Below are 23,739 nucleotides of genomic sequence, written 5' to 3' on the forward strand. Positions count from 1 at the left end.
AATGCTTCAATAATTCAATCTATTTGATTCATTTTATGAGAGTCTTGTCACAACATAAGTTTGTTAATGTAACTAATTACGTTTATCTCAGGGCTTTTCTTGTAAAGTAAATATGCAAGGAAAATGTACTCTTCATGGTTTAAATAGATACAAAACAATTTGCGAAATAGGTGAAGGTGCATTTGGGGTCGTTTTCAAATGCATGGATCTTGTTACTAACGAAATTGTTGCGCTTAAAGAGTTTAAAACAATCTATTCAGACGAGAACGAAAATTCATATGTTACAAAAAATTCAGCAAATGGTAAAGTAAATACAAATTTTTCTCATAATAAAATTCTAAGAGAAATTGCAACACTTAGGAGACTATATGGTCAGAAGAATATCATTCAACTAAAAGATTTTTTTTTACATGAAAACAGATATTATTTATCGTTAGAGTATTTTCCACAGACGCTTCTGCAATATTTAGAAAAAAGTCCCAAAGGGCTACCTATAGAAATAATTAGATCAAGTATTTACCAGTTGTTAACAGCATTGAAGAAGTGTCACTCTATGGGAATTATTCATCGTGATGTTAAGCCTGAAAATATTTTAATTAAAGAAATTGAGAAAAACATGAACTTGGAACTTAAGCTTTGCGATTTTGGGTTCGCAAGGTTCATTCAACAAAACAAAAGTTATTCAAATCAATTTAAAGATAGTTTGTCAAAATCAGTGGATAGTTTATGCGTAGCAAGCCGTCCACTTACAAGTTACGTTTCTACGAGATGGTATAGAGCTCCTGAGCTGCTCGTAAAAAGTACGGAGTATGGGCCTGGAATAGATGTTTGGGCAGTTGGTTGTATAATGGCAGAACTGATTGATGGAGAACCGCTGTTTCCAGGAACAAGCGATATTGATCAACTTTATTTAATAAGAAATACTATAGGAAAATTAGATAGTAAAAGTCAAGGCATTCTCGAATCAGACAAAAGGCTCTACGACGCGTACAAAAAACATTTTTATAATGGATTTATATCGGGGTCAAATTCAAGATACAACACTGAGTTAAGCCAATCAAGCGCAGTAATTCCTCCATACCAAATAATTTCAATCAAAGAGAGGTACGAAAAAAAAGTTGATCTTATAGCGCTTGACTTTTTACAAAAATCTCTAACAATCGATCCGAAGATGCGGCCAGATTGTCAAGAGTTGTTGTTACATCCGTTTTTCTCCTCAATTAACGGGACTGAAGGCTTTGCTAAATATGAGCTGGAGTGCGCTTCATCTTCACTTTTAAATATTACAGATTCATCGTCTAAGTCACTTTCATTGCCAATTTTTTTTGAGTCTTGTCATTCCTCCGCAAAACACGGAGGAAAAAATTATGATTGCGAAGACAATGATGGTGTAAATAAGTTCTCGGAGAATTTTGATCAATCTTACGCAAAAAATAAGTGTGTCTTGAACGATGACAAAACCACTGCCCCTTCTACTCCGGACGATAAATCTACTCCTTTGCCACACAGCGGTATATTTTATAATTCAAAAATTTGGTGCGAAAAAATTTCACTCCCTAAATTTCCACACATTTTGCCACCCCCACCTAAAAATATAAACAATTTGAAGAATTTGTCGAATATTGATACGCAAGAAAATATAAAGTAATAACGATCCAAAAATAATAATGTAGACAGCCAAAAGGAATTAATTAGATTTATATTATAAGCTGATATATATAGAATTTCTAATAATAAATACCACCAACTTGTTATAGTAGCAATCAGTTACTATTAATATTCATTCTCTATATTTTAGTTATTTTTTTAATTAATTGCGTAATTTGCCCATTCCCGCTGTGAATATTTGTAGTTTTAAATGCTTCTTAATGAGTTTTGAATAAATTACTTATTAATGTTAATAGAGGCTGGTAATATTGGCCCTAGCTCTTACTATGTCTAAAATTAGGTTCCAGAAAAGTCAATTATCAATTGAACCAGAACCTCCAAAAGAGATAGATGAGGATCATCGCGATTTTTTAATTAAGGAGTCTAAATGGATGTATGGATGTTTCATAGATGAACACAAATGGAAAATAAAATCATTTAAAGCAGTTGCTCAATGTGCAATTAGATACCTTCAGACCAAAAACCAACGATTAAAAAAACGAAAAGAAGAAGAAGATAAACGTCTAAGGATTGTTTCAAAAAATATTTCAGTAAACATCAATAAATTCTGGAATAATATTTCTAAGATTGTGAGACATCGAAAGCTAAGCGAATTAAATAAGCTTTTGAGAATCAAGCAATTCGAAAAACTTGATAAACTTGTATCTGAAACTGAAAAATTTTATTTTGGGACTAATGAGGATTCAGGAAAAAAAACTCAACCAAATGATAAATACTGCAAAATAGATTTAAAAAGTAAATCTGATAGTGAAGATGATCTCGAAACAGACAATTGGGACTATATTGAAAAGGTTGACAATAAATTAGATCTAGAAATGGAAAGTTCTGACTTTGATAGTGATGAAGTTAATGCTGAGTTAGATGAACTGAATAACGATGCAAGCTTAAATTTAGAAGAGTTGTACTTAAAGTATTATGGTAATCCTTACGACAAAAAAAATAATTTAAAAAGAGATAAATCAGACCATGCTTATATTGGAGATGCAATAAAACGTAAAAAAAACGACTACTGTGAAGAGTATGTTGAAACCACTATTAGCAAACATATTGAAGAAGAGTTGGGTACGGAAAAAGAAATGAATGACACAGATAAAAAAAATGATTTTAGTCTGAAAGATGAATTTGAAACATTGAGCAATGTTGCAAACACTCCAATTGATAAAGCTATTGCAAACCTAGAAGAAAAAAACAATCCACAAAATTGTTTGGAAACTAATAATGCTCTCGCAAAAGTTTCAATCGATCAAATTAAAATCCCTTTTCTTCTAAAAAATAATATGAGGGAATACCAAGTTGCTGGACTCGAATGGATGGTCAAATTGTACAAAAAAGGATTAAATGGAATCCTTGCTGATGAAATGGGTCTTGGAAAGACAATTCAAACTATTTCGCTCCTTGCATATCTTGCTTGCTATATGAAAAATTGGGGGCCACATTTAATTGTTGTACCTACCAGCGTAATGTTGAATTGGGAAATGGAATTTAAACGATGGCTTCCATGCTTCAAAGTTATCACGTACTTTGGAACTCCAAAAGAGAGACAGAAGAAAAGGATTGGATGGAACGATCCTAATGCATTTAATGTATGTATTGCGTCATATACTTTAATTTTACAAGATGCACATATATTTAAAAGGAAACAATGGCAATATTTAATTTTAGATGAGGCTCAAAATATCAAGAACTTTAAGTCTCAAAAATGGCAAGTAATGTTATCATTTAATACTGAAAGAAGACTTTTGCTTACAGGCACACCATTACAAAATAACTTAATGGAACTTTGGTCATTGCTGCATTTTTTGATGCCTCATATATTCACATCGCATCATGACTTTAAAACTTGGTTTTCCGACCCTTTAACGACTGCCATTGAAAATCAGCAGGTTGAAAATGAAAGAAATTTATTAAGTAGACTTCACTCTGTGTTGAGACCCTTTTTATTAAGAAGATTAAAAAAGGATGTGGAAAAGGAAATGCCATCAAAAATTGAACATGTAATTAAGTGTCCCTTAAGCAAGCGTCAAAAAGAGCTATATGATGAATTCCTTGAAAGTAAAACAACTCAAAATACTATTGCTGGCGGAGATTATATTGGCTTGATGAATGTATTAATGCAGTTAAGAAAGGTTTGTAATCATCCTGATCTTTTTGAACCTAGGACAATTAAGACGCCAATTGTTGAAAAAAAACTAATGATAAATTATTCATTTAGCTCGCTAATATTCTTCCCAAATATATGTATTACAATGTCATCTAATGTGCCTGGACTGGGAAAAAATATCTCGACAAATAATTACCTATATATCGGCAAAAAAACTAATAAGTCGAAATACACGACTCTGTTTGACAAATTAACTAATCACAGGTTTGTGAATATACCAAATATTTTTATTTTATACAACGAAATCCATATGAGTAAGTTTCAAGCACAATCACAATGCGAATTAACTTACAAAAAATGGACTGGAATGCAATCCTGTAATTACAACATAGAAAATTCATTGTTCAGCAAACGTACTATAGGAACTGAGAATCTGTTGGAAATAAACCGTTTTATAAGAATTGGTCTTGATAGATTAGCTTCTGTTGAATTCAACTCCCCCTTAATAGGAATGGATTCAAAAAGTACCGAGTACACAAAAGATGTTAATAAATACATACTTGACCACATTTCTAATAACAAGGTGAAAAATAAATCTAATAGTGTTATTAACTCAACAGAGAGTGTTTCTTTATTTTATAAAGAGGATAATCGAAAGATTGCATCCGAATGGAGACCTTCGTGTGACTACCCACATTTATTGGATGAATCGGTTCAAATATTTCATTCAAATAAAATTAAAAATACCAATTGTGATAGTAAACCATGCATAAAATTTGGTTCACCATTCAATGTTGTTTATGGAAAAGATTGTAGAAATTTTATTTTTGATCAAATACAAAATAAGTTAAAAATGGTTGGTGAAAAAACATTTTCATTCTCAACTTTTCCTAATTTATTTTCAAATCGAAAAAAATCTTATAAAAATACAGCTATATCATATAAGTCAATTGATTACAATACTCTCAATGAAATGAATGCTAAATTAATTAATTTAGAAATGTTTCCAAGCAAATTATTATTTGTGAAACCTAATTTTCGCAAGCAGCTCCCAATGTTATCACAATTCAACATGATTCTTGAGAGAAAAGTTATTTCAACAAATTTTTCCATTCCTATAGAGGGTAAATATTCATTCGTTAAAAATGAGCTTTTTTGCAACTCATATATTTCTTTACAAGTTGATAATTTAATCAATTCTTCAAATGCATATTTACATAATATTTCCTTCTTTAAAAAGTGTATTGTTCCTCCTAGAAGAATAATTGAGGATGATTGCGGAAAATTCCAAATACTTTCTCGATTATTACATAAACTCTTTAATGAAGGGCATAGATGTATCATTTTCACGCAGATGAGCAAAATGCTGGATGTTTTAGAATCCTTCATAAACTACCGAGGATACAACTATCTTCGATTAGATGGAAGCACTAAAGTTGATGACAGACAAAAACTTGTGAATAGATTTAACAGAGATCAACGAATTTATCTATTTATTTCATCAACTAGGTCTGGTGGGGTTGGATTGAATTTAACTGGCGCAGATACTGTTATTTTTTATGATTCTGACTGGAACCCAGCAATGGATAGACAAGCAATGGATCGCTGCCATAGAATTGGCCAAACAAGAGATGTAAACATATATAGGCTAGTTTCTGAATGGACAATTGAGGAAAGCATTTTTAAAAAGCAGCTCCAAAAGAGATTATTAGATGATGTTGTTGTTGATCAGGGCCGCTTCACTTCAGAGTTTTTTTCAAAAAACGATATTCAAAAAATGATTGGGTCAAGAAATCAGAATATGCTTAATTCTGATAATAACAGTATTTATGTCACAAGGGTACTCCATGAAAGCTCAACTGCCGATTCGAATGCTTCAGCAAATTTTAATGACAACCAAAAGAAAGAATTTGAAGATGTTTTAGCTGCAGTAGAAGATTTAGATGATATTAATGCGCTGAAGAAATCTTCTAGAGAAATTGCCACAGAGAATGATGATTTTATTAATGAATTTGAAGAAAAAATAAAGCATAAGGTTGAATCAAACAGAACCCTAGAAAAAGACAATGTTGGTAATTTTAATCAGTATGACATAACTACAAATATCACGCTGAATAACTTACTCAAATATTGTATTGAATTTTTTGAAAGTGTGTCAGTTCCTCTAGATATTCAAAATGAAGTTGATTTATTAGAATTTCAAATTAATAATATTAATAGTGACAGCTCAATTGAAAATTCATTATCCGAATATTCGCAGGGTGAATTGCCATACGATTAGCTATTGATTACAGAGATGTTGATTGTAAAAGCAAGATGAATATTAATTAATTAAAAAGTTTTATATTACTATATATTTGTTTTTATTGCCATTAATTAGGCGCCTAATCATTCTACACATCTCATTTTTAGTCAAATACAATATTTTTTTTTTCAATGAATAAACGACCAAGAGAATCTACCCTTTGGAGTGAATACTCATCCATATCTCTCTCAAGTATTGAGATAATTGATTCAGAAGTTAAAAAGGGGTGCATGGAATTCCGGAAGGACTTGTCTGAGCAGGTTACGATACATTTAAGAGAACGGATTCCATCCAAAATAGTTCAACTAAACAATCGAATGAAAATTTCTGATAAACCAGGATCAGTTTTATCTTCTGAGGAGTTAAAGCCTGTTAATAACGGTAATGGCAAAGTTTATTCGAATCTGCAGATTAAAGAACTAGTCGCCTATGTTAAACAGGAAGTTAGTGAGTTAATTGAAATGGTTAGTTCTATAAAATTATGGGTACAACTAAATATTCCCCAAATTCAAGACGGAAATAATTTCGGAGTAGGAATACAAGAAGAGACTATCCAGGAGCTTGGTAGAGTTGAAGATGCAACATTTTCATTGTACGAAAGCGTATGTAAGTACTATTCTGAAAGGGCGAGGCTCTCATCGAAAATAATCAAATATCCCAACGTTGAGGATTATGTGGAAGCAGTCAGAGAATTAGATGAGAGATATTGGGTCTCATTGCGTTGCTCGATAGCTGATATGAGAAACAACTATGCATGGCTACACGACCTTTTAACTAAAAATTGGGAAAAGCTGAGTAAGCCTCGTAATTCGGAAGGTGCGAGTATGGTTTATTAGAACTATTTACAAATAATTCGTGTTTGACGTTTCTGCATTATAATTAGTATTTCAGCATTCCTATATAGGATTTATCTAGATAAATTTTTTTCAATTTTTTTAAAAACTTTGTACGCCATTAAGCGTCTTCTGTCGAATTGTGAATTTTATAGTATTTAGCGAGAATAATTATTGCATTCGAAGACAAAATAATATTCATAATAAATCACGAATAACTACATAAATATAAGCAATAAACTATTTATTCGATTTCTAACACATACACTGATTCCATTTTTATTATTTCTTTTTTATAGCAATGGCAACTGATAAATTTAAGTTGTTTGCTGACTTCTTGAAAGACAAACCAAGTTTAAAACACGAAATGCCACTATCTTATAATCCATCAGAAGTGGAGTCGCATTGGGACGCTATTTGGTGTGAATCAAAAATATATCTCCCAAATTTTGAAAGGGCAAGCAATCTACCTTTTGAAAATAAATTTGTTATTGCCCTTCCTCCCCCTAATGTTACGGGAAGGCTTCATTTGGGTCATACACTTACTGCAGCAATTCAAGATAGTTTATGCCGTTATAATAGATTAATAGGCAAAGAAGTGCTTTGGATTCCAGGCACAGATCATGCCGGCATAGCAACTCAAACTGTCGTAGAGAGAATTATTCATCAAACAGATAACGTCACTAGACATGATTTAGGAAGAGACAATTTTCTTAAAAAAGTTTGGGAGTGGAAAGAAAAACATGGATCTGCTATCTGTTCTCAATTTCGTAGACTTGGATGCTCGCTGGATTGGTCAAGAGAATTTTTTACCTTGGATGAAAACATGTCTAAAGCAGTGAATAATGCGTTTATTCAATTGTTTAATCAAGGGTATATTTTTAGAAAAACTAGACTTGTATCTTGGTGTTCATATCTCCGCACAGCCTTATCAGATATAGAGGTTGATCTATTAGAAGTTAACAAGCCTTCAAGAATTAGGATTCCAGGTTATGAAAAAACTGTCGAAGTTGGAGTTCTATGGCATTTTTCTTATCCATTAGAACAGCATGGCCAAACACATGAATGGCACTTCATGCCAGAAAACATTACTAATATTGAAAAAATAACAGTTGCTACAACCAGAATTGAGACTATGTTGGGGGATGTCGCCATTGCAGTAAACCCAAAAGACAATAGATATAAATCTCTAATAGGGAAATATTGCTTACATCCATTTATCAAGGATCGTAAGATTATTATCATTGCAGATGAACACGTAGATCCAGAATTTGGAACTGGTTGTGTAAAGATTACCCCTGCCCACGATAAAAACGATTTTGAAATTGCATCTAGATATAATGAAAAGCATAAAAGCGAGCCATTATTTGAAAAACTCAAGTTCATTTCAGTATTCACTAATGACGGAAATATTGGCCCTGGTTTCGGAATTTTTTCTGGAATACACCGTTTCAAATGCAGAGAATTGGTTGAAAAAGAATTAGAAAAAATTAAACTACTAGTTGAAAAAACTCCTAATTCAAAAGCAATGCAGATTCCGATTTGCTCAAGGTCAAATGATATAGTTGAATTATTCCTTATTCCCCAATGGTGGATGAACTGCAAACCATTTGCTGAAAAGGCATGCAAAGCTGTGAAGAATCATGAACTCCAAATCGAGCCCAAATTTCATGAACAAACATGGTTTTATTGGCTGGAAAATATACAAGATTGGTGTATTTCTAGGCAACTTTGGTGGGGGCACAGAATACCTGCATACAAGATTATTTCAAGTAAATTAAATTCAACAGAAGAAATTTGGGTCGCTGCCAAAGATGAGGAGACAGCGATTAAAGAAGCAATTCAAAAATATGGTTTAAGTGAATGTGACTTTCATGTTGAGAGAGATAGCGATGTTCTTGATACATGGTTTTCATCTGGTTTAATACCATTTTCCCCTCTTGGGTGGCCAGATGAAGTTAACCAAAAAACTAAACTGAATGATCTTTCCACATTTTTTCCAACAACTCTTTTAGAAACTGGATCAGATATATTATTCTTTTGGGTTGCGCGAATGGTCATGTTGAGTTTTGCTTGTACTGATAAATTACCTTTCAAAACTATTTATTTACATGCAATGGTACGCGATTCACAAGGAAGAAAGATGTCAAAATCACTTGGAAATGTAATTGATCCAATTGAGATCATCGAAGGTATTTCTCTTGATGATTTAAATAAAAAGCTTGATCAAGGAAATCTCCCTCTTCAAGAAATAAAAAAATCAAAGGAGAATAACCTTAAAGACTTCCCTGATGGAATTCCTGAATGTGGTGCAGATGCGCTTAGAATTGGTCTACTAGCTTACACAAAGCAAGGAAGGAACATTAACCTAGATACAAAACGTGTAGTTGCATATAGACATTTTTGCAATAAACTATGGAATGCTTGTAAATTTGCATTTGGTAACATTGAAAACGTTGCAAATCATATGAAACAAAACTTCGAAGCGATAACGATTAACGAACTATTCTCAAACCATAGTGAAGACTTATTGTGGGAAGATTATTATATTCTTTATCGATTGATGGTCTGCATTAATTGTGTTAAGGAGTCATTCGATAATTTCTTGTTCTCAGATGTTGTAACAGCAACTTACAATTTTTGGCTTTATGAGCTCTGTGATGTATATCTTGAACTCATTAAGAGTAGGTTTAAAAATATTGAATCGTCATTTCGATATGCATACACAGCAGCACAAGTTTTATCTATTTGTATTGAGTACGGATTAGTGCTTTTACACCCCTTAACTCCATTTGTTACAGAAGAACTATATCAAAGATTTAAACAAGTAACACGATCTTCCATAATTAGTTCAATATCAACATCTGAATTCCCACAAATTTTCGTTCACAATGGACTTATATCCTCCAGAGATCACGAATTTAAAAAAATGATGAATATTGTTACAAAGATACGCTCATTAACAGCTATACTAGGAATATCAAACAAAGACAAAATAAATATTAAAGTTCATGTAGTTTACAATGGAACAGATCTCGAATACATAGATCTCATTTCAAACGTTGCAGCCGCATTCGTTACAAAGCTATCGCAAATAGGTGGAACAATGGTGCTTCTTAATCCAAGTATAGATGAGATTGATGAATTAAAAAAAAATTGTTTGCTAGACATTGTAGATGAAAAGACTGTTTATTATTTGAAGCCTCCAGAGTTTGTGGACTTATCTATAGCGCTTAAAAAAATAGAAAAACAAATTGATTCAAATGTTAAATCCCTTGAATCATACAATAAAAAAAAGTCATCTTCATCATATGATAAAGTTCCAGAATCTGTTAAAAAGCTCAATGATGAAAAAATTGATCAGCTTGTTTCTACCATTGATGCACTTAGAGTCGCGCATTCAAATATAGAGAGCCTCATCAATCAATAGCATGTAATTACTTTTGCAAAAAGGGTATTGTTGCAATTAATTAATTAATTAAACAGAATGAAAATAAAGCAAAATATGGCGCCTAGTTTATTTACCCCGCTCTCCCGTGGAGCGCACCATAAACATCAATTTTAGACTAGATAATAATAGTAATCGATAAATTGAGAGATAGGAGGAATTAATCTTTTTTTTATATGAAATTGTTGTTTCTACACTCTATTTGTTAATAATATGGAAGCTTTAGAATGCCAACTCTTTATTGAAAGCAAAAATCAGGAAATTGAGTGTCTGGCAGTAACTCCTAATGGTTACTTTTGTGCTGTTGCCCAAAAAGAAGGAAGTATTACCATTTTTGATACAATTACTTTTCATTCATGGCTGAAGATTCTAAGTATTGAGCAATATTCTTTGAGGAGTTTATTCTTTTTGAAAAAATCTAATTCAGATCTTGGGTTTCAAAATTCTCAATTAATCGACAGTAATTCATTTTTAGAAAATGAAAATTTGAGTGAAACTGATAGTGACTGTACTAATACTACAGCATGCACATCTCCTGCTAAATCTCCTTTGAGAAAATCTCTACACTCTGTATCTAGCAATTATATTAATATGTCTGATTTGTATAAATACAGACTTGTAGGTTTGGGTCTCGACGGAAGAATTATCGAGTGGGACTTGAGCACTGGCATGACCTTGGAAACTACTTTTTCTTATGGAGGTGCAATTTTTCAAGGTTCTTTATCTCCATCATGTGAAAATTTAGCTTTGGCATGTGCAGATGGATCGATTAAAATGTTTAGTTTATTAAACAATGAACTTTCATTTTCGTATTCATTGCCAAAGCATAGCAATAAGCTCCTTTCAATTACATTTCTAAATGAAAATACAATAATAGCAGGATCTAGCGATGGAATAATTCTAGAATATAATCTGGAAACAAGAATGTGCATTAATAAGATGTCGGTATGCACTGGTAAAAAATCAACTGATAAAAGAAATTCAAAAAATGTATCAATATGGTGCTTAGTGACTCTAGAGTCTGATAATATTTTATTTAGCGGAGATTCAAATGGAACTGTGGTAGTTTGGGATCTAATCACCTACACGGCAATAAATACATTTAAGCATCACCATGGAGATGTTCTAACGCTTTCAAAACTCGGAAATATTAGCACTAAAGCCTCAGATACTACTATTGTTTCAACTGGAATTGATGGGCGTGTGGTAACATATATTAATACAAAAAACTTTGACCATTCTGAGAAATCTGGAAAGTGGCTTCCTAGTTCATTTTGTTATCCGCATTCATCTTCTATAGGTTCAGTTGCAACCGTAGCTATACCCCAAATAAATGGGCCATTAGCCTTATCTGGAACCTGGGATGGAAAATTGATTATTTGGTTGACTCTTGAGCGCAGTAAAAAGAATTCTAACAATGATTACGAATTTGTATCTACTTCTTCGAAGCTCAAATTCTTGGCTCTTCCTACAGGAGTATTAAAAAACCCACAAAATATTCACATAGCAGAAAGTGAACGTTTAATACTTCACCAAAGTTTAAGAAATCTTGAATTATGGTTCATTTCAGATCCCGAAATAACTAGCATTAAATCAGGTTCCGGAAAAATTTTGATAAACCCATTTCAAATTACTTATAGTAAATTAAATAATATATGCTCAAATATCACTGATAACGATAAAAATGTCTCTAATTTAGTTCCAGTGCAACCAATCAAATTATTAGACATTAAACTTTCCAACAAAAAAAATGAAATTATTGTTTGCAGTGCCTTAAGCATAGACGGAGATTATATTGTAAGTTCATTTTCTGACTCTGGAATAAGAGCATTGCATATTGATCTGCAAAGCCTAAATATTAATAATGTTCAACTTGAATCTTGCAACAATGTGATTGCTACCTGCATGAAATTTCTAACAAATACCGTTTTAATTATTGGTGGTTTTTTCATGCAAGATTGCAAGAATAACCCAAAAATAAGTCCAAAAATTTTTATTATTGACATCGAAAGAGATATTATTATTTATTCTTTAGAACTTAAACATCGGATTAATAATGAATATTCTAGAATTGGGAAAATAACTGAATTAAGTATTTCCTCAGATAATCAATGGCTTGCGGTGTTAACAAGTTTTGGTAATACTTTTATTATTGACCTTGATTCATTTAAATTGGAAGCGGATCTAACAAATTTAGAAAGCGAAGTTTTTGATCCTTTCTCAAAAAATAATTATTCTACACCAATTGCTTCTATATCTTTCAATAATCGTGATAGTGATATTGTTTCTGTTATGATGTCCGACGGAAAGTATTACTTTTATTCGATAAGGTTGAAAAAAACTATACCGAAGGAATACCTAAGAAATCATAAAGATTTCACAGATAAATCATCGAATATCTATAAAGTTCCTAAAAAGAAATATTCTCCAATTTTGCATGGACCGATATTGAATATTAAATGGATTATGCTGTATGATTGTGATTCAAAAGAAGATGAGTACAATATTCAAGATGTTATAATTATGAATACAATTGAAAATACAAGTTACATTTATCTAAATAACTATGAAGAAGCAAATAATAACAAATATAACAAAACAAAAATCGATCCTCTCGAATCGAAACAAATAGAGAAAGATCTTTGCGGTCCAGTATATAAATTACCAAGATTTAAAAAGATCGATGCATTTACATGTAATTATAAATTTTTCCCCGAAAGATCAATTGAGTTTTCTAGTTATTTTAATAAAGCCAAATTTTTGCTTGATAGCAACTTAAATAAAGACTTTTCCAAAAGAGATTTATGTGAAAATTTTCTTTTTAATAATAAACTAATTTACGGTTTATTTTACACAAATTCCACAAAGTGGCTTTCTTTATTAAAGAAGGGAGTTGGCTTGAGACAGAAAAAGTCACAAAAAAGTCAAATGAATGGTTGTTTGATTATCTTAACATGTAAATGTACTAACACAAAAGGTAATGAATACAATTCGGAGATTACGGTTAACAATAGAAGAAAATATGGCGAATAGCTTTTAATATTCATTAGTTTCCAACACAATTTTCTATTAATTATTTTTGAATTAAATGTATTATTAGTTTTTTTCTGTTTCAGTAGAATTCTTTGGGTTATTTAAAATGAGGGATGTTGACATAGAGTTGAACTCGGACACAAAACTTTCATTTTGAGAATCTAATTTCTCAAACTTTAATATTGAATATTGAAAACTTTTGATTGAATTGAAATTACTTTTGAATTCTTTCATTCTAACATTTGGATCTGTTGTCTCATCTTCATGTGGTTTGTTTCCTGTTATGTACTCTGGGTTTATTCTTATAATTACGGGGAAACTAATTGCTTCTTGATTTGCCTCCTTATTTTCCGTTTCTTGACTTCTAATCGGTATAAATGGATTAATATATGGATGCTCATTAGAATAATTTTTAGTTATCCTTCTAGCAAACAGACGGCTATTTTTTTTAGAAGACTGAGATTCATCGTAATTTGAAGATTCTTCCTCTGTTATGGCATTATCATTTAGCGCAAGTTTTGAATCCAAAGAAGTTGTTCCATTATAAAGGTTTGGTTCTTGATTAAATGAGAAAAAAAATGGACCATTAAGTTCAGTAGCCGGATATCTCCTTGAGTGATAAATATCATTGTTAATCTTTTTTGTCTCATTTGCAGTTCCTGAATGAATTTCTTTCTCAGTTTTATTTAAAGTATCATTTTCTTCTGCTATTAATTTTAAGCCAAAGTGGGTTTGAAAACTTGCAGATTTTATTAAATTTTGTTTATTTGCTGTTTCTATTTCTGATTCTAAATAATTTGGACTATAGCCACTATTCAAAGTTTTATTTTTGTCTTCGTGTATTTGTATCGACACTTTCATTGAAACTTGGAATAGTCTCTGGTAGTATTTCTGAATCCATTATGGCTAAAGTTTACAGATTCCTTCTTCACTGACGGGGTTTAATTCTTTAATCAGGTTAATATGAGATCCTAAGGTATATCCATATATAACAGATAAAATAGATATTATGGAGAATAATTTAAAAAATGACAATAGTTTCATATTTATTATAGTAGCCAGTTATTGCCATTTTCTTTTGTTTCGTGTGATTATATTCGAGTGCAATAAATGTGTGAATTATAACGGAAAAATGATTTATTACAAACTAAATAAAGAACAGGATGAGTTATTCTAGTCTATTCTTTTATTTCTCCTTTGAAATTCCGAAATGAATGTAATATATTAATAAAAAAAAAAAAAAAATAAATAAATAATAAACAAATTATATTTATAAATATATTTAATGATAATTAATAGATATAATTAAGTGTTTAGCATAGTCAAATAAGCAAATCTAACTAATTTTACTAATATTTGTAATATTTTTTTTTCTTATTAAATTGTATTTTTTGTTTTAATTAATAAAATTAAGATCTTCATTAAAGTGTGTAAGCGCGTGTTAGCACTACACACAATGATATTAAATAATTAAAGGGTGAGAGAATTGACTAAATCGATAGTTAAGTTGAACAATATTGATTTAATTCTTGGAAATAGGAGCACTTCTCATATTTCCCAAAATAGCTGAAGGAATAGCTGTATTCAGGGAAGAAAATTCTTTTAAATAGATAGAATTATCCGTTTTATTAATTTAAACTCCAAGTATGAATAATGACAGAACAGAATAATGATTTAGATTTCAAAGATGACAATATCAAAGATTTGCAAAGAAAGGAGGATTTAGAGGCAAATATAATTTCTCAAAACTACAGTATAAAAATTAGAGATACATCAAGAAATATGAGTTATACGAATAATAGAAGAGATGAAATTTTCATGCAGTTACAAACAGAATTGTTTGATATTCTTTTAGAGATTTATAACATAATTCCTACATGGGGCTCATTTAAAGAAAACTTCTATTTTCATTGGAAGAGAATTATTGGTGCCTGCAATTTCAAAGATCTTCATGCATATAGGCTAATTTTTAGATGCTTGGGAAATTTACGCCCTTCTTCAATGCCTATATTTATTCTAAGGCCAATAATTAAACAGCTAGATGAGTATAGAAAAATTTCAGAGCCTGAATATTCTCCATCTAATTTTGAATTTAACCCAAATATACACAGGAGCTTAGCTACAACTTCTAATGGCCCAATTGCCATGCTACAAAATTCACATCCCGTTAAAACATGTGCCCAAATTCAAAGTAAAAAAGAAATATTGCTTGAAGATAAAATAGGACGAGATTTTTTCTCCGATAAATGTAATTCTAGCTTTTTTCATGAAATTATTAAAGAAAATGCAAAATATTCAGGATTAGTATTATCAGGATTAAATGAAGCAAATGTCATTCCATTTTCGTTACTAGAAAATGATATATTCAACTCTGTGCCGTCACAAAATAATAGTAATCTAATTGATAATATCTACAATTCAATAAATAAGAATTTCTATTTTTCGATAACTAGACAACAAAACGGTAGTTTTACAAATGATAATGAAAAATTAGCCGAAGACAAGAAGATAAAAAATGAGCTAATTGATAGAAAGGAGCACATTCTTTCGGACGATTATAATTCTAATGAATTTATTAATAATTCATTGGTTATTTCGAATAATTGGAATTCAAACTCTGCAGTCTCTTCGCCTTATGGTTCGGTTTGCACTGCACCAACACTTTCACCTACAGAATATAAAATTGAAGGGCCTATAATGGCAGCTTTTCAACATATTCAAGCAGTAGCAGTTGCAACAGCAGTTGCAAATAATTCTAAAAACAAACTAAACTCCGCAGGTAATTTATCAAACGAACAAAATACAATACAACCAAAGAAAAGACCGAGGAGGAATGGTGAGATTCAAGGGGTATATTTCGACAAAATACGCAAACTTTGGCGTGCAAACTGGAAAGAAAATGGACGTGTAAAAACAAAAGGGTTTTCAGTTTTTCAATTTGGAGATGAGGGCGCAAGACAAAAAGCTATTGAATATCGTAAGAAAATGGAAAAAGAATTCTATGTCGTGCCTAATACAAAGCTTTCTAGAAGTTCAAGCAATAGTGGAACTATCTATATTAATACAGAAAAGACGTTTCAAAACAGTATCTCACCTAAAAAAAAAGATATTGAACTTAGTTCAAATTTAAATAACACTTTGAGCAGTTCAAAGCTAAACTCTGAAAACACAAAATTATCAGAAAACACCAACTCTAATTTTAACAATTAAATTATAATTATATTTGGAAACATTAAGTATATAAAAATACTAGTTTTCTTTTTCTAATTTGTAAGAAATATCTATGTTTGAGGTTTGAATACTTTCCATTATGAAATGGTTTTAGTTGGGAGTGTGCCTACCAATCCACTTTTGCGGAATTAATAATAAAAGAGTTCATATTTCAACTTACGAAATGCCTGTGTGAGCACGCAAAATTTCATCAGTTGTTTTCCAAATTTTAGTGGTTAGTTGCTTCAATAATTCCTCTGCTTCCTCCTAAAATTTGTCATATAAAAATGTTGCTAAATTTGATTACTTACCGGTGTGGGAGTATCTTCTTGACCTTCTGAGTTCTGGTTCAACTCCTCGCTCTCGTTGTCCTCTTGATCGTCATCATTCTCAATATCATTAGACGACTGTATCAGCAGCAGCCTAAAAGCCAATAAATCGATTTGGTAATGAGTGAAAACTCACCTTTTATTATTGAATAAATTAGATAAATCTTGAATATCGTTTTCCAATTCTCCCAATGAAATGAAAGCTTGAAGTTTCTCTGCATTATAAAAATAAGGTTTCTTTCGCACAATATTCACGAATCCTTACCTTGTAAATGCGATTCTGGAGCTTGAACAAGAATCTCTCTCATTTTATTAACTGTTGACTTCAATTCTTCAACAATATTCGAGGTCCCTGCAATTGGTTCAATTTTGCCAGGGGCTGCAGAAGAAAGTGAAAATATTATACAAAGAATAGTTAAAAAAAAGACTCTCATATCAAATGTCATTATTTTACTTGTTATTTTAAAAGTGGTAGTATTAAAATTTCAGTTGCATGCACTTGCATTGCTGTGGGGAGTTGTTAATAATTGCGCATGAAAAAAATTTAGTTAATTTTTGATTGGTAAATTATTATATCAACTAATTTTTTAATTCCGATTGAAGATGGCGACTGGGGGAATTTTTCGCAGATAGAGAGACCCAAATCGCATACGTACAGTAATTCTTTATCCCATGGTATTTTATTAAGATATTCTACTTCCATATTGTCACACATATCTTTAACTGAAGAATCATGCTCAGCATTTTTAAAAATCATCCCCATATTTTCAACAACCCCAAGGATATTTAAACCCACTTTCTTACAAAAATTAATTTCCTTCCTAACATCTTGTAGTGCAATTTCTTGCGGAGTGGTTACGATCAGAGCTCCATTCACATTTGAACCATTTAAATATGAAACTATAGAGAGATGCTCGTCGGAAGTACCTGGAGGAGTATCAATGATTAAGAAGTCTAATTCACCCCAAACTACATCTGAAAGGAACTGTTTTATTAACCCATTTTTTTTTGGGCCTCTCCAAATTACAGCATCATCAGATTGAGGAAGTAAAAATGCAGTGGACATAACTGAGAGATTATCATTAACATATACTGGGGACCAGCCATTCGCAGAAATGTGTACATCATTGCCTTGCACTCCCATCATTTTTGGTGCGGATGGGCCGCAAATATCGATATCTAAAAGCCCAACATTAAATTTTTTCGATGATAAACACCATGATATTTGCGAAGATATAGTTGATTTTCCTACACCTCCTTTACCAGATAGAACCAAAATAATATTTTTTATTTTTGATAAGTTTTCGATATTCTCTGTAGGCTTTTTCTTTGCTTGTCCAGAAGCACATATTAGTGCATTTGGGCATCCTGCACAAGAGTCTGCGATTCCTGCATCTGGAGAATCAACTCCTACGCAATTGCCAATTTGAATATTAAAATGATTTTGGTATTTAGAATTAACTGAATCAGTTTTTATATAAGAAATGGAAAAAATAATAGATTTTAAATAGTTTATTGTTAACCTGGAAAATGTCTTGAAATAATCCTTAAATATAATACCAGATATTAGTCCACCGAAGAAAATTGCAATTCTATTAGAGGCTATCTTCATAATTGCATTTAAAAGTAAATTTATAACAGAATTTTGGCGCAATAAAATTTCAAAAAAAATATTATTTCAATTATTATGAGTAGATTAGATAAAGATAAAGAGTTTTCAAGGTGAGTTATAGATATATAGAAAATAGCGTTTTATTCATTATTTTGTCTTAACTTTCAACTTTATTATTCAGTATTACCTTACCTCTAGGTTTTAATGACATTTATTTATCATCCTTCGGGAGCAACGAGTTTGATACGCAAAGGCCTTCGGTAAGTTCATAATTCTTAATGTTAAACGTTCATACAATTCATTCTTGATTAAGGGCATTATTGAAATAGGTAAACATAAATTAATATTTGATAAGCAGAGTGCGGTACCAAGATATAAATTAGAATCGGATTTGGTATGTAGTTTTACCAACAATCTCGAAACAGGGGAATTCAAGAGCAATAAAAAGCCAAATTTATCATCTTGGCACAATTTTCATGATCATGAAAAAACAGAGCAAGAAAAGTTCGAGTTGTTGGCTCTGCAATTACGAAATTCTACAGCCCCAGGGAGATTTTATAAGTCCGAGCATTTAACTAAAAAACAGATAAAGTTTAACTTCGGGGTCGTAATTGACGGAAACAAAATGAAAACTGGCCTATCTGATGATTCTTCAACTTATAGATCTAATAAAAAGATATCTGGAATATCTCTTTTACATGAATTAGTCAATAATTCAGAAACCCAAAGATGGACGAATAAAAAGTACTCCGAGATACAAAAAACAAAGCTAAAGGGTGGAAAAAAGTGGTATAGAAAGCAGGTTTTAAAAAGAAATAGATATTAATTAATTAATAGTTTTTCTAAGTTTCTCTGTGCAAAATATTAAAATTGTGAATAACATTTAGAAATTGAGGAATATCATCCGACTGTTTAATCTCGTCATCATAATTCCAATATGTTACTTGGTTAAAAGATTTATCAATAATTAAATCCATTTTTTTTTGAGAATTATTTTTAGATAAAATCAATATTGAATGGCTTGATTTACTCAAATGAATTATTCTTCCATTTAACTTTCTTCCACGAAAAGATTTACTTAATACTATGTTAGTTACTTTATTACTAACACTTAACTGAGACTGAGTGCTGTTATAAAGTCTATTGAAGGGATTTTCCTTTGGCAATCTCCCATCAAATAGGATTTGGAATGGAAGGATATTAAATGACATTTCCTTATTTTTATGAAGTACTTATTTATGGCGCATGAAGTAAAAAAAAAAAAAAAAAGAAAATTCTAGAAAAATACGAAAACTCAGTTTTGATTATTTGTTACAAAAGCTTATACTCTCCTGTAATTTCATCTATTAATTCTGATGGACCTGGACCAATTGCTATCGCTGTGTACTCTCCTGCCGCAATTTGCGTCCTTCCAGCGTCCTTGATTAAACAACTTGTAATATTTTTTTCTTTTGCTCTCCTTTCAGATTCAAGTAGCTCTTTGAAGCTAACTTTCAAGACAACTTTAGCCTGCCCAGATCTTTCCCAGGCTTCTACCATTTTGGGGTGTCTTTTTATCGCTTTTTTATAAGCACCTAGTACTGCGTGCCCACACTGTGAAGCAACTTTTCCTCTACCCATTCCTAAATCTGTTCATAAGCGTGATGACAGTTTAATATTTAACATTTAACTTACCTTGTCTTATGCAAATTGTCATTTTAAAATCGGAATGGTGCCTTAAATTCTCATCTTCAATCTGAATCAACTCGTTTTTTTCTCTCTTAAATTTTACAAAACTAAATAAAATCACAAAGGAAAATATTGAAATAATAAAAGAATATGAACATTTAATTCCATCACGATATATCTCAATTATATTCATATTTATCAAAACAAATGAATTCCGCCAACATGATTTTTCATTAAAATGAAGTTAATCAAGAGACGGACTATTTACTTTGAAAATGAAAATATAAATGTGATTGTTATTGATTTTGGAGCTTCATTCTATGTATGGGTTGGGAAATTTTCTAACATTGAATTGTTATCTGTATCATTTCCTCTTTCGGTAAGTTGCAAACGTCAATTTTTTGTGGCTAAACGAAAAATTTCAAGAATAAAAGTATATCCGATGAATTCGCATCCTCATCATTATTAGGAGAGGATGAATTGTGTACATCTATTTCATCGTATTTGTGTAAGTAATTATTTTAAATTTTTGATTTAACTAATTCAATATAGGCAGACAATTGAAAGCACCAATATTACTGAGCATCAATACAGGAAATATTGAGATAAGTGATATCAATATTAATGAATTCAAACATTTAATAAATAAAAACATAGTAGATTTGATCATGGAGTAATTTTTAATGGTACTCTAAGCTAATTAATGTATAGGTGTCTGGCATTTCTACAACTGCTGTTTTATCGCGCCACTGCCCCCACATAATAAAAGCATGTATATACAAGCTTGTTTGAACAGTAAATTTATCAAGTTTTAACAGGATTGGTGCTTAAATAGCTATAATAGTTGACGCAGCATGCTTTGATTGGGATAATAGAATTATTAATCATTTTCTCAATAATCTTTTAAAGTATGGATCGAATTCGAAGTAAAAAAAGAAATTCTTTTAGAGTTGCAGATATATGTTCGTACAATAGAAAATTCGATGAATTCATTAAAACTAGAAGTGAAGACGAACTAAATAATATTTTAACCTCCTGTTTATATTCTTCTACTATTGTAAAGAATGTTGAAGGACAGAATTTTATTTCAAGAGTGATATCAAAGCTAAGTATCGACATACATAATGAATTGGTCAATATTATAAAATCTTTTGTTCCCAAGCTAAGTTCAAGTTTATTAATATGCTATGGAAATATTTTATTTATTCTTTGGCTAGACTATAGTAATCAGAGTAATGAAGAAAGAATGCAAAACCTCGAGGAAGCGATACAAAGAACTTTTTGTATTGGGTCAATTAAGTTGAACCCCTTAATTGCTCTCAGAATGAGGCTAATTTTACACGGTTTTCATAGTAATCGTGATGACTTTCGAGTAAATAAACTATTATTAAGGTTATATGATCCATTAATTTGGAGATATATTTCAGTTGCCAATTGGAAAGTTAGGCTCAATACAACTGCTCTACTTGCAATATTATTCCCATTAATTGACCCATCACTTTCTGCAGGAAACTATAATTCGGAACTAGATAATCAATTTTCAATATTACAAAACTTACTTGTTGATAACCATTCGGAAGTAAGGGTAGCAGCCATTCAGTCTGTTTGTCGAATATTAACATTATATTGGGAGATAACTCCAATTGAGAGAATTCATGAAATTTTATCAACGCTTTCACTAAGATGTATTGAAGACAAGCATTCAATTACTGCCAGAGTCGCAGTGGTAAATGGAATTAATGCTATTATAAATAACCCATTATCGCAAAAAATAATAAATGGCTATTTGCCAAAAATATTTACGTATCTACATGATTTGGATGTTGAAGTAAGGTATTCTGTTGCTTTACTCATTCTCAAAATTTCTAGAATTCAAGGGTTCGATTACTCAAAAATTATTTCAAAAAAACAAATTCTTTCAAGGATTTCTAAGGAGTTCATAATTTATCAGCTTAAACAGTCTACGTACTTTTTGAAAAATGGAAATTTGTACAAACATTCTGAAATAATAATAGACGAAATTTTTGCCAGCGATCAGGAATCTGTATGCGAATCTTTAAAAGTTGCAAGGGTACTTGCAGAGTTGTTAAACCCTTCAATATTTAACGAAAAGACAAGGGAGCAACTCAAAAACTGTTATTTTTTTTGCGACCTTTGCCCAATAGGGATGGTTGGATATTTTTGTAGCTTAAAAATTTTGGTAGATGAGACTATTGGAAGAAATATAGAAAATTCTGATCTTTTACGTTTAGCAGTACTTTTGCTCACAACAACAATAGAAAATTACCAAAAAGATAAAATTACATACAATAAGGCAAAGATTCTGTTGGCATCAAGCAAGGAAATCTTATCAATTTTATTCTCAAACGACTCATCTTTAGTAGATTCAAACAAAGATTACTACTTGATTCTGAAGTCTAGCGATAAAATAGCAACAAACACCATCCAAATCGCTATTAAATATTTTACAAATACGTGCAATGATGATTTTTTGTTAAAAATTGATCCAAACGACAGAATTTGGATAAGTGTACTGCAGTTATTGCAACACCAAACTGTATTGAGATCGAGCTATTATCCAAAATTCTCAAAAAAAATAATATCAGAATTTTGGAACAATTCTTTATTGGCTTTTAGAAACAAATTAGACGAAAAGGATGCGAGAATACGTTTGGGTGCAATAATTTTGTTATCAAAGAATTGGGGATTACTAGAAAGTATTGTTCCAATATTGATAGATAGCGCTTGCAATATAATTTCAAATGAATTATCGGCAGATCATGAATTTAACACAAATTTTGATACCGAGCTTGGCCCCAATGAGTCTGGAGCTTTGTGTATTAACATGCTTTTAAACATATTGGAGTACAATGAAGTAAGGGAATATCTTTCGAGCAATTTTTCAATACTTAAATACTTAGAAAGTCTAACGAAAAGCATTTTTAATGTTCATTTTTATAAAACTTCACATATATTAGAATGGGATTTGATGCAGCTAACAAAGAAACTGCTGATATTCTCTTTGACAGTAATTAAGGGCAAGAAATCTTTCTATGAGTTTATTCTAATAATCATTCAAGAAATTGATTTCATAAAAAATGATAATAACTGTTCAATTGATAAATTTCTTTTACTGTTCGAGATGCTTGGAATAATACTTTCCATTCCGGATAGTAGTCTTTCTAATGAAAAAAGAATTATCGAAGAAGTATTGAAGGCATTGGAAAATTTGTCAATCATAATAACTATTTTGGAAAAGAAAGATCAAAGCAATGCATTCAAAATCCAAGTTAAACAACGAATAAATACATGTTTATCTGCGCTAAAGCAAATTTTAGGAAGCTCACATTTTGAATCGGACACTTATGTAAAAGAAATAAGATCAGGATTAGGTAGATTTTCATAAATTAGTAAATAAAAAGCCACCTTTAGCAGTAGGTTTTTGATATTGAAAATTATTTAGTTAATCTAGGATAAGTGGCCGCCATAAGAACACTTTGCTTGCGAGCTTGAGATTTCTGTTTGAGAATTG

General features: G+C 31.0%; 12 protein-coding genes across 12 annotated transcripts; 8 read left to right on the plus strand and 4 right to left on the minus strand.

Moving 5' to 3' along the window:
* Positions 1 to 112: 112 nt before the first annotated feature.
* On the plus strand, positions 113 to 1,648 carry cgd8_3070 (serine/threonine protein kinase KKIALRE; the record flags this gene model as incomplete). Its single annotated transcript, XM_001388396.1, has 1 exon — positions 113 to 1,648. One exon carries the CDS (start codon positions 113 to 115, stop codon positions 1,646 to 1,648), a length of 1,536 nt encoding a protein of 511 aa, XP_001388433.1.
* Positions 1,649 to 1,934: 286 nt separating this feature from the next.
* cgd8_3080 (Swr1p like SWI/SNF2 family ATpase with a HSA domain at the N-terminus probably involved in chromatin remodelling) lies at positions 1,935 to 6,050 on the plus strand (the record flags this gene model as incomplete). The annotated part of the gene is made up of 1 exon (XM_627205.1): positions 1,935 to 6,050. The coding sequence occupies one exon, from the start codon at positions 1,935 to 1,937 to the stop codon at positions 6,048 to 6,050; it is 4,116 nt and encodes a 1,371-aa protein (XP_627205.1).
* Positions 6,051 to 6,205: 155 nt separating this feature from the next.
* On the plus strand, positions 6,206 to 6,910 carry cgd8_3090 (proteasome activator p28/ Ki autoantigen; the record flags this gene model as incomplete). Its single annotated transcript, XM_627206.1, has 1 exon — positions 6,206 to 6,910. The coding sequence occupies one exon, from the start codon at positions 6,206 to 6,208 to the stop codon at positions 6,908 to 6,910; it is 705 nt and encodes a 234-aa protein (XP_627206.1).
* Positions 6,911 to 7,208: 298 nt separating this feature from the next.
* cgd8_3100 (valyl-tRNA synthetase) lies at positions 7,209 to 10,337 on the plus strand (the record flags this gene model as incomplete). Its single annotated transcript, XM_627207.1, has 1 exon — positions 7,209 to 10,337. One exon carries the CDS (start codon positions 7,209 to 7,211, stop codon positions 10,335 to 10,337), a length of 3,129 nt encoding a protein of 1,042 aa, XP_627207.1.
* A 198-nt stretch (positions 10,338 to 10,535) lies between these two features.
* Positions 10,536 to 13,388, plus strand: cgd8_3110 (12x WD40 repeat containing protein; the record flags this gene model as incomplete). Its single annotated transcript, XM_627208.1, has 1 exon — positions 10,536 to 13,388. A coding segment is annotated over one exon (2,853 nt), but the record flags the coding sequence as incomplete, so codon positions are not given.
* A 63-nt stretch (positions 13,389 to 13,451) lies between these two features.
* Positions 13,452 to 14,249, minus strand: cgd8_3120 (hypothetical protein; the record flags this gene model as incomplete). Its single annotated transcript, XM_627209.1, has 1 exon — positions 13,452 to 14,249. One exon carries the CDS (start codon positions 14,247 to 14,249, stop codon positions 13,452 to 13,454), a length of 798 nt encoding a protein of 265 aa, XP_627209.1.
* Positions 14,250 to 15,041: 792 nt separating this feature from the next.
* Positions 15,042 to 16,598, plus strand: cgd8_3130 (apicomplexan specific protein; the record flags this gene model as incomplete). The annotated part of the gene is made up of 1 exon (XM_627210.1): positions 15,042 to 16,598. One exon carries the CDS (start codon positions 15,042 to 15,044, stop codon positions 16,596 to 16,598), a length of 1,557 nt encoding a protein of 518 aa, XP_627210.1.
* Positions 16,599 to 17,471: 873 nt separating this feature from the next.
* Positions 17,472 to 18,539, minus strand: cgd8_3140 (MRP like MinD family ATpase of the SIMIBI class of P-loop GTpases; the record flags this gene model as incomplete). The annotated part of the gene is made up of 1 exon (XM_627211.1): positions 17,472 to 18,539. The coding sequence occupies one exon, from the start codon at positions 18,537 to 18,539 to the stop codon at positions 17,472 to 17,474; it is 1,068 nt and encodes a 355-aa protein (XP_627211.1).
* Positions 18,540 to 18,783: 244 nt separating this feature from the next.
* cgd8_3150 (hypothetical conserved protein) lies at positions 18,784 to 19,365 on the plus strand (the record flags this gene model as incomplete). The annotated part of the gene is made up of 1 exon (XM_627212.1): positions 18,784 to 19,365. A coding segment is annotated over one exon (582 nt), but the record flags the coding sequence as incomplete, so codon positions are not given.
* Positions 19,366 to 19,381: 16 nt separating this feature from the next.
* Positions 19,382 to 19,750, minus strand: cgd8_3160 (hypothetical protein; the record flags this gene model as incomplete). Its single annotated transcript, XM_627213.1, has 1 exon — positions 19,382 to 19,750. The coding sequence occupies one exon, from the start codon at positions 19,748 to 19,750 to the stop codon at positions 19,382 to 19,384; it is 369 nt and encodes a 122-aa protein (XP_627213.1).
* A 100-nt stretch (positions 19,751 to 19,850) lies between these two features.
* Positions 19,851 to 20,159, minus strand: cgd8_3170 (hypothetical protein; the record flags this gene model as incomplete). Its single annotated transcript, XM_001388397.1, has 1 exon — positions 19,851 to 20,159. The coding sequence occupies one exon, from the start codon at positions 20,157 to 20,159 to the stop codon at positions 19,851 to 19,853; it is 309 nt and encodes a 102-aa protein (XP_001388434.1).
* A 958-nt stretch (positions 20,160 to 21,117) lies between these two features.
* Positions 21,118 to 23,613, plus strand: cgd8_3180 (protein phosphatase regulator like HEAT repeats containing protein that folds into a alpha-alpha superhelix; the record flags this gene model as incomplete). Its single annotated transcript, XM_627214.1, has 1 exon — positions 21,118 to 23,613. One exon carries the CDS (start codon positions 21,118 to 21,120, stop codon positions 23,611 to 23,613), a length of 2,496 nt encoding a protein of 831 aa, XP_627214.1.
* Positions 23,614 to 23,739: the final 126 nt, after the last annotated feature.

Source organism: Cryptosporidium parvum, chromosome 8 (assembly GCF_000165345.1).
Source record: "Cryptosporidium parvum Iowa II chromosome 8, whole genome shotgun sequence".
Lineage (NCBI taxonomy): Eukaryota > Apicomplexa > Conoidasida > Eucoccidiorida > Cryptosporidiidae > Cryptosporidium > Cryptosporidium parvum.